This window comes from Rosa rugosa, chromosome 1, assembly GCF_958449725.1.
Source record: "Rosa rugosa chromosome 1, drRosRugo1.1, whole genome shotgun sequence".
Lineage (NCBI taxonomy): Eukaryota > Viridiplantae > Streptophyta > Magnoliopsida > Rosales > Rosaceae > Rosa > Rosa rugosa.
In genome coordinates, this window is record NC_084820.1 from 54,862,715 (window position 1) to 54,875,875 (window position 13,161).

At 40.7% G+C, this 13,161-nt stretch overlaps 2 protein-coding genes across 3 annotated transcripts; one reads left to right on the forward strand and one right to left on the reverse strand.

The window, feature by feature from the left end:
- Window positions 1–137: 137 nt before the first annotated feature.
- On the forward strand, window positions 138–2,563 carry LOC133741698 (uncharacterized). Its single transcript, XM_062169436.1, has 2 exons — window positions 138–285; window positions 625–2,563. The coding sequence occupies exon 2, from the start codon at window positions 626–628 to the stop codon at window positions 1,766–1,768; it is 1,143 nt and encodes a 380-aa protein (XP_062025420.1). The 5' UTR covers window positions 138–285; window position 625; the 3' UTR covers window positions 1,769–2,563.
- Window positions 2,564–6,969: 4,406 nt separating this feature from the next.
- Window positions 6,970–10,225, reverse strand: LOC133725514 (peroxisomal (S)-2-hydroxyacid oxidase GLO4-like). Of its 2 annotated transcripts, none has more exons than XM_062152792.1 (12): window positions 10,034–10,225; window positions 9,467–9,614; window positions 9,259–9,383; window positions 9,138–9,184; window positions 8,987–9,064; window positions 8,764–8,888; window positions 8,511–8,568; window positions 8,325–8,387; window positions 8,027–8,099; window positions 7,692–7,792; window positions 7,447–7,551; window positions 6,970–7,349 (listed from the first exon to the last, which is right to left on the reverse strand). In XM_062152792.1, the coding sequence occupies exons 2-12, from the start codon at window positions 9,607–9,609 to the stop codon at window positions 7,293–7,295; spliced, it is 975 nt and encodes a 324-aa protein (XP_062008776.1). In that variant the 5' UTR covers window positions 9,610–9,614; window positions 10,034–10,225; the 3' UTR covers window positions 6,970–7,292. The 2 variants fall into 2 exon arrangements, with proteins under 2 accessions (XP_062008776.1, XP_062008775.1); XM_062152791.1 differs by having other exon boundaries at window positions 6,970–7,344; window positions 10,034–10,222.
- Window positions 10,226–13,161: the final 2,936 nt, after the last annotated feature.

A 13,161-nucleotide genomic window follows, 5' to 3' on the forward strand; every position in this document is an offset into this window, starting at 1 on the left:
GCACCTGCCGAGCTGCTGCCTAGCAGCTGCCGAGCTGCTGCCTAGCAGCTGCCAAGTTGCTGCCTAGCATCTGTCGACACTTTTCCGACAACTTTTCCGGCGACTTTCGGGACACTTTTCCGGTGACTTTCCGACGACTTTTCCGGCGACTTTCGGGACATTTTTCCGACAACTTTCCGGCGACTTTCGGGACACTTTTCCGGCGACTTTCCAAGCCATTTTCCGGCGACTTTCCGGAAGCTTTTGGGCAACTTTTTCGGTCATTTCCGACAACACTATTTCAAGGTATTCTTTACTAAAAGTTCCCGCTTTTGAGTTTTTATTTATTTTTCTCCTCCTTTTTCTTTTTGGGAACTTACAATTAAAAAGCGGAATTATAGAAATTCACGCTAAACGAACTAAGAGCGTTCGTAGTCAATGAACTAAGAGTGTTCATAATATTCGGACTAGGAGCGTCCGCAAGCATCGACTTATGACCCTATTAAACATCATTGTTTCGGTCTAATCCAAATATTCTTGGAAATTGATTTCTTGGTAGCATAGCTCGGAAATCTTATTGTTTTAGTTTTTCGTGGAAGTTTTAAACTCCGAAACTAATGCATCTTTTTCTTCTTATATTTCAAGGATGTCGAATGAACCTAGACTCGAATTTCAAATCCTTGACTCAACTGGTTCGGATTACCATAGTTGGAAAACTGACGTTGAGAACCACCTCACATCAAAAGGGATATTGCCCATAATCCAGGAACCAAACGCGGGCCTTGTGTTCCAACGAACACCCATAAAGCATGCACAAGCAATTATCTTGATGCGACGCCATATGGACAAAGCACTCAGATTAGAGTATATGTCCATCAAAGATGCAAGGGACCTATGGGTGGCGCTAGAAGAGCGCTTTGATAATATCCAAGATTCCCTCCTCCCTGACTTGAAGGTTCAATGGAACAATATACGCTTCTCCGACTTCAAGTCTGTTGCTGAATACAATTCAGAAGCTCTTCGGCTAAAAGCCATGCTGAAGTTCTGTGGAAAACCTCTCACAGAAGAAGAGCTAATTGAGAAGACTCTCTCCACCTTCCCCGTCGCAGCAATTATACTATCAAAGCAATATCGCACTGAATTTAATGCTGGACGACTTACGAAGTTCAATGAGCTTATCAATATTTTGTCGGTGTTGGAGAAGCACGACAATATCCTTGTGAAGAATTATAATTCAAGGCCCGTAGGAACCAAAAGCGTTCATGAGGCAAATTATAATGTACCCAAGAAAGGGCGCAAGGAGCGGTACCCTACTAATAAGGGGCATGTATACCCTAATAACAGGGGACATGACGGACGAATGGGTCCATACAACCGCCCCAATAAGGAAGGAAACCGCAACTTTGGAGCGGGCACACGTGGTGGCAATTCCACACGTGGGAAAAGAGAATATAACAACACCATGGGCCGTAACACTGTGGGCCGTGGAGGTCGCATAATACGCCGTGGTAGTAGCAGCAACAACCCGCCTAGGGAATATCCACAACGTGCACCTCAAATAAAGAAAGTCAACCACAATGACATGTGTCATAGGTGTGGATCAATCGAGCATTGGTTTAAGCAATGCCAAGCAAGTACTCAACTAGCTGCACGCTACAAGGAGTACAGGGAAATGAGGGAGCAAGAAGCTCACCTTGCTGAAGAAGAAAATGGTGAAGATGTTATTCTCACCATAAAAGACTTCAAAGCTGAAAATGAAGAGCACGAGGATGCCGCAGACTTTGATTAAAATAGTCTTTTCTATTTTCCAATAAAACGGCAAATGTGCCTTAGTCAAATAACAATTGAATTGACTCTTTCTCATGTGGCGTACCCAATGAAGTATGATGTCTAGGCAAGTAATTGAGATCGGGGTACTTAAGCGAGCCTCGCTCCACCAACATCTCTCTACTTACCTGGTCATATTTTATTGGAATTACCAAACGGATTGAGCAATTACAATTTGTATAAAGTTTGATTTTATATTGGAATAAACTTTGGAAACTTTGATGTAATCATTGACTATTTTCCCTATTAATAAAGTATCGCATTACCAATGTCATTGACATGTGTTAATATTCCGAACTTTATTTCTTCAGTATGTCTTCGGGAGAATTGGAATGCCTTCTTGATAGTGGCACCACACATACTATATTACGACATAGGCAATTATTCTTATGGATGACGCCTAGTCAATCTTCAGTGACCACGATGGCAGGACCATCTCAATTGATTCATGGTCGTGGACCAGCTCAATTTCTATTGCCGAATGGCACAAATATTAATGTCGCCGAAGCTTTATATGCTCCAAGGGCTGGAAGAACCCTATTAAGTTTTAAAGATATAAGAGCCAATGATTTTCATGTGAAAACACATTGTGAGAATGGACAAGAGTTCCTTTACATCACCTCTAATAACTACGGAAATACACGAGTATTAGAGAAACTCATGTGTCGCTCTAGTGGATTGTACGCAACCACTATTAGAGTCATTGAATCCAACCATGTCATGAATGAAAATTTATGGGATTCCGACACATACAAACTTTGGCACGACCGTTTGGGACACCCAGGTCGAGATATGATGCTCCGTATATTAAAAACTTCACACGGACATCCATTCTTTAAAACAAAGGAAGTACGAACCAAAGAAAGGTTCAAAGAATTACTTCTGAAGCATATCATTCGTTTTGCAAAGCTTGCTCTTTAGCAAAAATAGGATCGAGACCATCCTATGCAAAAGACATTAAAGAAAATATACCATTCTTGCAAAGAATACAAGGTGATATCTGTGGACCTATACATCCAACTTGCGGACCATTTAGATATTTTATGGTGTTGGTTGATGCATCGACACGTTGGTCACATGTCATGCTCTTATCCACAAGAAATGCTGCATTTGCTAAACTCCTAGCACAAATCATTAAGTTAAGGGCTCACCACCCTGATCATCCTATTAAGTCAATTCGTCTTGACAATGCTGGGGAATTTACATCAAAAACTTTTGATGATTATTGCATGTCCATTGGGATCGAGGTTGAACATCCTGTCCCTCATGTACATACCCAAAATGGTCTCGCAGAAGCTGCCATTAAAAGACTTCAAATGATTGCTAGGGCATTGGTTATGCGCACCAATCTCCCTATTTCTGCTTGGGGCTATGCAATATTACACGCAGCTGTGCTTATTCGTCTAAGGCCCACTGCCACCCAACCTTTTTCTGCGTCCCAGATGGTAACTGGGTATGAGCCTAATATCTCACATTTACGCATATTTGGGTGTGCAGTCTATGTGCCAATTGCGCCACCACAGCGCACTAAAATGGGTCCTCAAAGACGATTAGGCCTTTATGTTGGCTATGACTCTCCAACCATAATCCGCTACATAGAACCCTTGACAGGTGATCTATTTACCGCTAGATTTGCGGATTGTCACTTTGATGAGACAGTCTTCCCGCCTTTAGGGGGAGACATGAACACTAATGTTCATAAAAAAGGACAGGAATTGTCGTGGTTTGTCCCCACTTTGTCCCATCTTGATCCCCGAACCGCACAATCTGAAAAAGAAGTGCAGAGAATTCTCGATCTTCAGAACGTAGCAGAATCGATGCCTGATGCGTTTTCTGATATCGCTAAAGTGACGAGATCACACATACCTGCTGCAAATATACCTGCAAGGATTGATGTCCCTAAAAGACATAATGCCATCTCAAAAATACATGAGAATGGCGCCAACGTTCCCTCTATGGGTGACACATTGGCTAGGCCCATGGCTCCTGCCAGGAAGCGCGGGAGACCTGTAGGTTCGATGGATTCTCGCCCAAGAAAGAAAGCGAGTTTGGCACAAAATAATCCATTAATCATAGATATGAATAATCCATCTCACGAGAATATTCCGGATTATGGTTATGTCCAAGAGACATCATTGGGGGACGCTCCAATGTCAGAACCAACTCCAGAGAATAGAGAAATCTACATAAATTACAATAGTGTACATGAGATGATGGATAGAAATTCTATGGCAATTGATGATGCGTTTGCATATCATGTTGCAAAAGGAATCATAGAATATGATGATATCGAACCTCGCTCTGTTGAAGAATGTCAACGAAGAGCGGATTGGCCTAAATGGAAAAATGCGATCCAGACTGAATTGGATTCACTAACAAAGAGACAGGTATTTGGGTCTATAATGCTGACACCACCAAATATAAAGCCTGTTGGCCATAAATGGGTCTTTGTTAGAAAGCGTAATGAGAAAAATGAGGTGATGAGATATAAAGCCCGCCTTGTGGCACAAGGTTTCTCACAACGCCCTGGAATCGACTACGAGGAGACATACTCTCCCGTAATGGACATTATAACGTTCCGCTACCTTGTCAGTTTGGTAGTTTCCGAAAAACTTGACATGCAGCTTATGGATGTGGTTACAGCATATCTCTATGGGGATCTAGATTCAGAGATATATATGAAGGTTCCTGATGGACTTCAATTACCAAAATCAAGTGGCTCTAAACCACGGAGCGCGTTTTCAATAAAATTAAGACGCTCACTATATGGATTGAAACAATCCGGACGGATGTGGTATAACCGTCTAAGTGACTACTTGATTGGAAAGGGATATGTTAACAATGAAATATGCCCTTGCGTGTTCATTAAAAGAACAAGTTCCGGATTTGCAATTGTAGCAGTTTATGTCGATGACATGAACCTAATTGGAACTCTAGATGAGTTAAAAGAAACTGCTAAATATTTGGAATCCGAGTTTGAGATGAAAGATCTTGGGAAAACACGGTTTTGCCTCGGAATAGAGCTCGAGCACCGTAGTGATGGGATTATGATCCATCAGTCAGCATATACTCAAAAATTACTAAGGCGCTTTAATGAAGATAAAGTAAAGCCTGTAAGTACTCCCATGATCGGCCGAAGTCTTGAGCCCACAAAAGATCCGTTTCGTCCAAGGGATGAGGACGAAGAATTATTAGAGGCTGAAGTACCCTATCTAAGTGCGATAGGCGCATTATTGTATTTAGCTCAATGCACAAGACCAGATATCTCATTCGCAGTGAACTTGTTAGCTCGACATAGTTCTGCGCCAACACGCCGCCATTGGATTGGCATAAAGACAATCTTTCGATACTTAAAGGGTACGATTGATATGGGCTTGTTTTATCCCTACAAAGAGAAAAGAAAAGACGGAAGCATGAGATCAGACCCCATGAGGCAAAAAGCCACCTTCCGTAATGTAGACGCCGGCGACACCATCAATGGTGACCGACGTTCTCCTCCTCCCCTCCATCAAAATAAAAATAATGTTTTGATGGGATTTGCTGATGCGGGGTATCTCTCTGACCCCCATAAAGGTCGCTCCCAAACAGGTTATGTCTTTACCATGGGAAGCACGGCGATATCTTGGAGATCTACAAAACAGACCCTTGTTGCTACTTCCTCAAATCATGCAGAGATTATTGCTCTACATGAAGCTGTGCGTGAATGCATATGGCTAAGGTCTATAAATAGACACATTCGAGGAACTTGTGGTTTGAAGTTTACCACAGATAAACCTACATGCATTTACGAAGATAATGCAGCTTGTATTGAGCAAATGAAATTAGGTTTCATCAAGGGTGACAATACTAAACATATATCACCGAAATTCTTCTACAATCAGCAACAGCAAACACTTCTAAACATTGAAGTAAATCAAATCCGATCAGAGGATAATGTAGCGGACTTATTTACTAAGTCGCTACCAAAAACCCCTTTCGAGAAGCATGTGAAGAGCATCGGATTAAGAAGGTTATCCGAACTCCCATGATCTTCAGGGGGAGAATAAATCAGGGGGAGTATCTAGAAACATACTCCACACTTAATGCGCGTTGCACTCTTTTTCTCCTTCGACCAAGGTTGTTTTTTCCCACAGGGTTTTATTACTTGGCAAGGTTTTTAACGAGGCAATTTCGAAGCGCACGGCTTAGACAAATACTATCGACATGAAATATCCAAGGGGGAGTGTTGTAGTATACATGAAATTGTGGTAAAACTATTATGTCTATATCATGTAAATAGCATTATTATGGCTATGTATGATAGCACTTAAGAGTGGAGAAGTTTGGTATCAATCATGTTAATGTTATGTATGAAAGCACTTAAGTAAATGGATGATATTAAATGTAATAGTGGTAAGAGTAATGGAATGTAATAGTATTACTCCATGCTTTTTATCCCTATATAAACCCTCCATTGTGAGAAGAATAAACACACCAATTCACTCTTCATTCTCTCCATCTAAACTCTCTCCCTCTCTCTGTTAGTTTACGATTTTCTTTAAACACATTAATCATTAAAGATCATATCTGAAAAAAATTTATTGTAAACAAAAATCATTTACTCATTTGATTGCATCAAATCAATGGACGGTTGTTATGAAACTGTTAACTTTCACCATAATGGAATTTGAAATATGATTTGGATGATTAATGTAATTTGAGTCGTTTAGCTCAAATCGAGCCCATCTTCAAACCTATTGCTTTCACGTGTAAGACCGAAGCATAACCAATTAGAATGGAAACTGATTTCTGATAATAAATATGGCCAATGCTTTGCCATCCTTATTAACAGCATTGTCAAAATTAAGTTCAGAATGGTGAGGAATAGGTGGAGCCCAACTGTTGATAATATATATTTTTTCCTAAACTTATTCAAGGCTGTGCAATTTGCTTCCCAATAATCAGTAAGAAAATGCTTAATATGAAATACGCATGGAGAAATTGATTTGTGACAACACACTTGTTTCGTTGATCCCAAAATTTTCCAACAGACAGAAATAATTTTTTCTATAAGATGATAGTCAGAGTTGTTCCAATTATTACTTAACCAAGGTAATAGAGAATCATGAGCAGTGGGATAAACTTGAATAAAAGAAGAAAGAGCATCCAAACTTGAGCAGTGTATGAACATTGAAGAAAGAGATGATCTATTGTTTCAGAATGAGTTTTACAAAAAGGACTTATACTGAACTTATACATGGTGTTTTGTGTAAAATTTTGCAGTTTCCCCAAATTGGATATCCATATCTTATTTTCATGTTTCAAGAAGAAATTAAAGCTTAAAGAAAAAAGAAAAAAAAAAAAAAGAAGAAGAAGAAATTAAAGCATGGAGCGGAGTCTATCACATTCTGTTCTCACGTGGCTCCTGGTAATATCCTTAACACTAGGACAGCCAGAGAGAGCCATAGTGAGCTCTAACTCATCCTTCAACATCTTCATGACCTTTCTCACCCCATCTTCTCCATTTGCTGCAAGGCCATAGATAACAGGCCTTCCAACCTGCACTAACACATTTACATTTTACATTTGTAGCAGGAAATTTTTTTATAGAAAGATTGATAAGCTAGATGATTCAAACAGTAGTGGCATGGAGATCTTTACAAGGACGGCTTGTGCACCGAGGGCTAATGCCTTGAAGACATCAGTTCCTCGTCGTATTCCTCCATCAAAAAGAACAGGAACTTTCCCTCCAACAGCTTGAATGACCTGATTAACACGATAGTAAAATGCATACTAATAAGTTCTGACTAAACCTTAAGAAAAAGTTTCCTTCTTACTTCAAAAATGGCACAGATTTTCGTCTGAACAAGTAACACCAGCAAAATGAACTAAAGGTAGAGTTCCATCTCTTCCAGGACAGAAATAGTGGCAGGAGTGTAGTTTAGTTGTCGCGCTCCATGATTAGAGACCACAATCCCGGCAACACCAACTTCCACAGCCTTTCTTGCTGAAATGGTAGTACATCAAATTTTAGAAGGGCTTAGTCGAGCTAATTTATCCAAGTGACTATTATGTCTTGTCAAGTTATAGTCATGAAATGAATTGAAAGTCAATGTTTAATTTCTAGACCTTTTTCTTTTATATGTTTACTCTACATTTCCTTCATGAGTAGATATTTACAAAAGGTTAAGATATACAGTCACAGATATCAAGAGATGGAGCCTTGATTAGTTGATCTTACCATCTTCATGAGTGAGTATACCCTTGACTAGAATTGGCAGGTTTGTAATAGATTTTAACCATCCTATTACGTCCTGCAGATATTGTGCAAAACCAAGAATTCAAGAACAAGAAACCGGTAAGTCGGTAACATAGGCACTTCGAATTGTTAAAACAAAACAAAATCTGTATGAATCATGCATCTTTTGTACTGGAGTCCTATGAAAGATAAAGACAAGCCTGATGAGGAGCCTATGACCTATAATCTAGAAGGATAGCTGCACAATAGCATGTGATCAGTAGAGTATGCTGACTTATACCTCCCAGCACAAAGAATCATCATAGGTCGCTCTGGCAACAGCTTCCAAGTTGGATCCTTCATCCTGCAGAGTTTGTGTGCACGCATATAAACCAACATGTAATATAAGAAAACAATAGATAATACTTTATCACTAGAATGATTCTTACATAGTAAGGAACATTTTAAAATTAACCATACAACTTACAGAGTCTAGTGCAGTTGATATTAGACCTTCAAAGTTCTTCAACTGAGGAGCAACCATTCTGCGGAAACAACTCACCATCGTGTTTCAAATGTGATGCACATAAGTAAATATGGTTCAATGCATCATATAGGATTTAACGAAACAACATTTGACATGATGTTGCACAAAAGAGTTTTGATCCTATATACATGTTTTAAACCAAGTCATTTGCAATTTAGAGACACAGAACAAAACAAAATGGTATAATGCTAACTTGTTCTTTATGTCTGCCTCTCTCCTACCAAGCCTGGGAACATCAACAGTCAGGACAATAGCCTTGTATCCATTTTTTTCAGCTCTTTGAACCATCTGAGCCGATATATCTCGTCTCTTGTGAATCTGTTCAAAACGAGGATACCATAAGAAGAAATTTTGCTATAAATATATTAAATGATTGACAAGTGAAAATTTAAATGAGCTCAAGAGCGGGTAAGTACATATAATTGAAAGAACCGAATAGCATTGCAGCTCGAAGCAACCTCCTCCACCGTGCAGGTAGAATTATAGGACAAAATCTATGAAGAGAAACACCACAATTCAAAAACCTAATTCACTTACATATAAACTCAATAGATGTTATAAGAATACCATTATGGTATTGGATGCAGCTGCTGCTCTAGCAGTAGCGACCTCTCCTGAAAAAGCAGGTAAAAATTTAGTGTCCGAAATTCAGCAATCTCAACAGAAACTCTTACAAAACAAATTAGACCTTCAGGGTGTGCTAACTGATGCATAGCACTAGGAGCAATCATTATAGGTGCTGAGATTTTGTAACGCAATATAGTGGTTGACATATCGATTCTGCTAACATCTACAAGAACTCTAGGCCTTAACCTGGAAGAAAAACACGTCTTACTTAAACACTGTCGCAAAGAGAACTTCATATTACAGTAATCACCAAGAAAGTTGCAAATTACGTGATTTTGCGAAATGCTTCAACATTCTCTTTTAGCGTGAATTGGTCCTCAGCTCCCCCACTATAGTAATCATAGTACATTTTTGGAAGTACTTGCCTAGCCAATTCTTGGAATTCATTCACATTGACAGGTTCAGATGCCATTTATCCTGGAAACATAAACATTAATCAAACCAAACTATCGAGAGTTTCAGGCAATCCATCCTGGACAATACCATATAGATTTGTCAATAGCTAGAAAAACAGAACAGATTTCACTCATTAATTATCTGAAGAGCAGGATGAATCATATTTGAACCATTCCATTGCAATCTTCAAATAGGCATTTCAGGTAGAAACAAGGGAGATAATGAGTATATCTAATTAGGTTGATTAAACAATATTCCAACAATTGAATTCTTGTTTACACTTTTGTATTTAGATATGAAAGCTTCAATTTTATACCTCATAAGTAGTTATAAAACAGCAAAAGAACTCCTTCAAAACCATTAAAAAGGAATATAACAGCCTTCATTCTCATATGGTTACCAAAAAAAGCTGTTCTTACACAAAACAAAGCAACACATACCTATGACTGAAGATTTGGGAAACCCAATATTGTTTTGTTCTTCAGAACTGGAAAGCCACTCGTAATCTGATATTTCTTGACTAAGCAAGTGTTGAATTTCAGATAGAGAAACAGAGTCGTACTACGTGTTTTGTTTTGTGTGTTGTGGGGGTGATCAGCATTGACATCCACTACTATCTTTGTCCTTTTATGGGAAAGTTGTTGCTTTCGTAATGGATGAAACAAGTATTGCTTCAGAATGTGGGGACTGAGAAAGAAGAAGACAGACATGAAACGCCAACTCCGGCTTCGTTTGCTGAAATGAATTATTGGTCAAATCTAGTGTCATGTGAGACACATGCCGAGTCATTTGCTGCCGGTTACACCAAACCATTCTAAGATTAATTGCACTCCTTAAGTCTTGCACATGTTCTTCATGTTAAGTAACGCCCCAGTCATGCACCTCTGAAGCTCTTTATTTACCTTCTCTTCACTCTACATGAATATTCCATATCAGAGTTGTGATCATTTCGTAGGGACGTGTTGCACTCTTTTCGTTCCGTCAAGAGTTTTAGGACTGTATATTATATGTCCAAAATATAGAGTCAAACGTTACGGAGGATAAAATTCTTACCAATTGACAAGAACTTAGAGAGTAGGGGTAATAGGTCAGACTTTTGGTCCTCGTAGTTCATACCTATTTGGTCATGTGTTATACCGTCTCCAATTTGCAATGAGAAAAAGAACAGAGAAAAACAAGCTCGTCACCATAAATCCTAAATTTCAACCTGACTTCAAAAATTACGGACAATGGGAAGTTTTTACTGTTTTTACTGGAGTGGCGGCATGCTAAATTTTGTTCACAACCACTGTGATCAAGTGTCCAAAAACCACTGCAAGTGGCCTAGTAGTTCTTGCCTAGTTGGGTGTGCTCCCCAACCTAGGTTCAAACCCCGAACCTGTCAAAGTGGCCAGGCACTGTGCTGCAATGCATAGTTGGAGCATTTCACATGCGCCGAAGAGATTTATCTTGGGCCTAGGAAGCCTTTGGGTTCCTCTTGACAAAGTCAAAAAAAAAAAAGTGTCCAAGCTTGCAACGAGAAGAACATGGGATAAAAATAAGCTCGTTGCCACCACACTTGCATATCGGCCTTCAATGTCTAGGAGATCAATTTCGTAAATTTGTCTTCAAACTACTATAAATTGAGTGGAATTTTATATATATATATATATAGAGGCCCGATCAAGGGCGGATGTCCGCACTGTCACTAAAGTGCGGACGTCGATGCAGCAGGCGGCTTCCAGGCGGCGACGGTGGCGGGGGGCTTGCAGGAGGGAGGCCGGAGGCGTCCCGGACCGTTCTGGGCACCGTTCAAGGTCGGAGGAGGTCGGGCTTGCCAATTTCTGGGCAGCCACCTCACCTGCAACTGCAGGTTCCGCAAAACCCGTCGCCGGCGACTCCACCCAACCGCAGACCCATCCGCACGACCCCTGGCCTCCCTCCGGCAAGCCGTGCCGCGTCGTCGCCGCTCGATCGAGGCCGGAGCAACGACGTCCGCACTTTTTCTGGGTTACGGACGTCCGCTCTCGAACGGCTCCGTATATATATATATATATATATACACATACATACATACATACAAATGAAAACAGACAAATAAAAGTTAATCAAACACAGATGTTCAAATCTTACGGGTAAGTATCTCTCGAAATTAACTAATGGATTAAATTCAGTTTACCCCCCTGAACTTTGGGCCTAAAATCAGACTGGTCCTTAAACTTTTTTTTAATCAGACTGGTCCTTGTACTTTCAAACAACATCACCCAAGTCCAAAATTTGAATTCGGGTCCAAAAATGACGTCAACTGCTGAGTTGGAGCCGAGAAGGGGGCCCACACTTCAGATTTTTAAATCCTGAAGGAGGGCAGAATGGACATTTCCTATTTAATATAATTTTTATTTTTTTCTCTATATTCTCTCTCTCCACTGCGCAGTCCCGATCCGATTCGATCCCAAGTCCTCATCGCCTTCTCTCTCTCCTCCTCCTCCTACTCCGCTCTCCGCTAATCCTCGCCGATCCACACGCTGCACCTCCCTACACTTCGACGCCCTCCCTCCTCCTCCTCCTCCTCCTCCGACCATGTCAACACCCCCAAATCTGTTGCGTAACACAAGAAATCAAAGAAATCGAAGCACAAGGAGAAGGGCAAGTGGAGTAGAGCTGTTCGGCCACCTCACGACTGCGCACCACCACCAATGGGTTCCTCTCCTCGTCGCCGACGTCTCTCTGGGGTCAGGTCTTTCAACCGGCAGCTCTGGAGCGAGAATCGACACCATGAAGCCTCATGTTTTCCAGCGAGTTTCTGCAAATTCTGGTGATCGATTGGGCTGCATGTGTCTCGACGCTGCCACCAACACCGGTGACTTTTCCGACTTGTCTGGGCTTGGCTTCTGGTTCGATTGCTTCTGTGACGGGGCCTGACCACGAGTGGGAGTTAAGCTATGAAGATTTCTGGATTGTGGGTGTCGAAGCTTGGATACCAGTTCATTATCGGGTTCTTCCTCGAGTCTTAGAAGGCTGTTGCCGAGTTAGATTATAGGCTTGGATTCTGCACCTGCAAATCCTACCACAAAAGGTAAAATAGAAGCTCTGCACTTTTGGTATTCTTGACATATTGGATTAATTATTGTGCTGTGGTTGAAATTTGAAATACGTTGGTTATAAGTTTGATTTCTTGAGCAGAATGGGTTGTTTGCGTTTTGATTAGAATAGAATCTGATTATCAAGCATGGTTGTTCGATTTTAACTTGAAAGGTGGATTGATACTTAACAAGAGTCAATTACTGTGTTGCAAGCTTGCTATTTTCTCCATGTTTGCTATTGCTGGTGAAGATGGGCTGGTTGGGCTTCTGGTGAAACTAGTCTTTGGAGGCGGAATGAAAGAGAGGATTTGCTTCCGGCGGCGGAGGGGAGGGAGGGAGGGAGAGAGAGAGTATAGAGAAAAAAATAAAGATAAAAATGAGAAATTATATTAAATAGGAAATGTCCATTCTGCCCCCTTCAGGATTTAAAAATCTGAAGTGTGGGCCCCCTTGTCGGCTCCAACTCAGCAGCTGACGTCATTTTTGGACCCGAATTCAAATTTTGG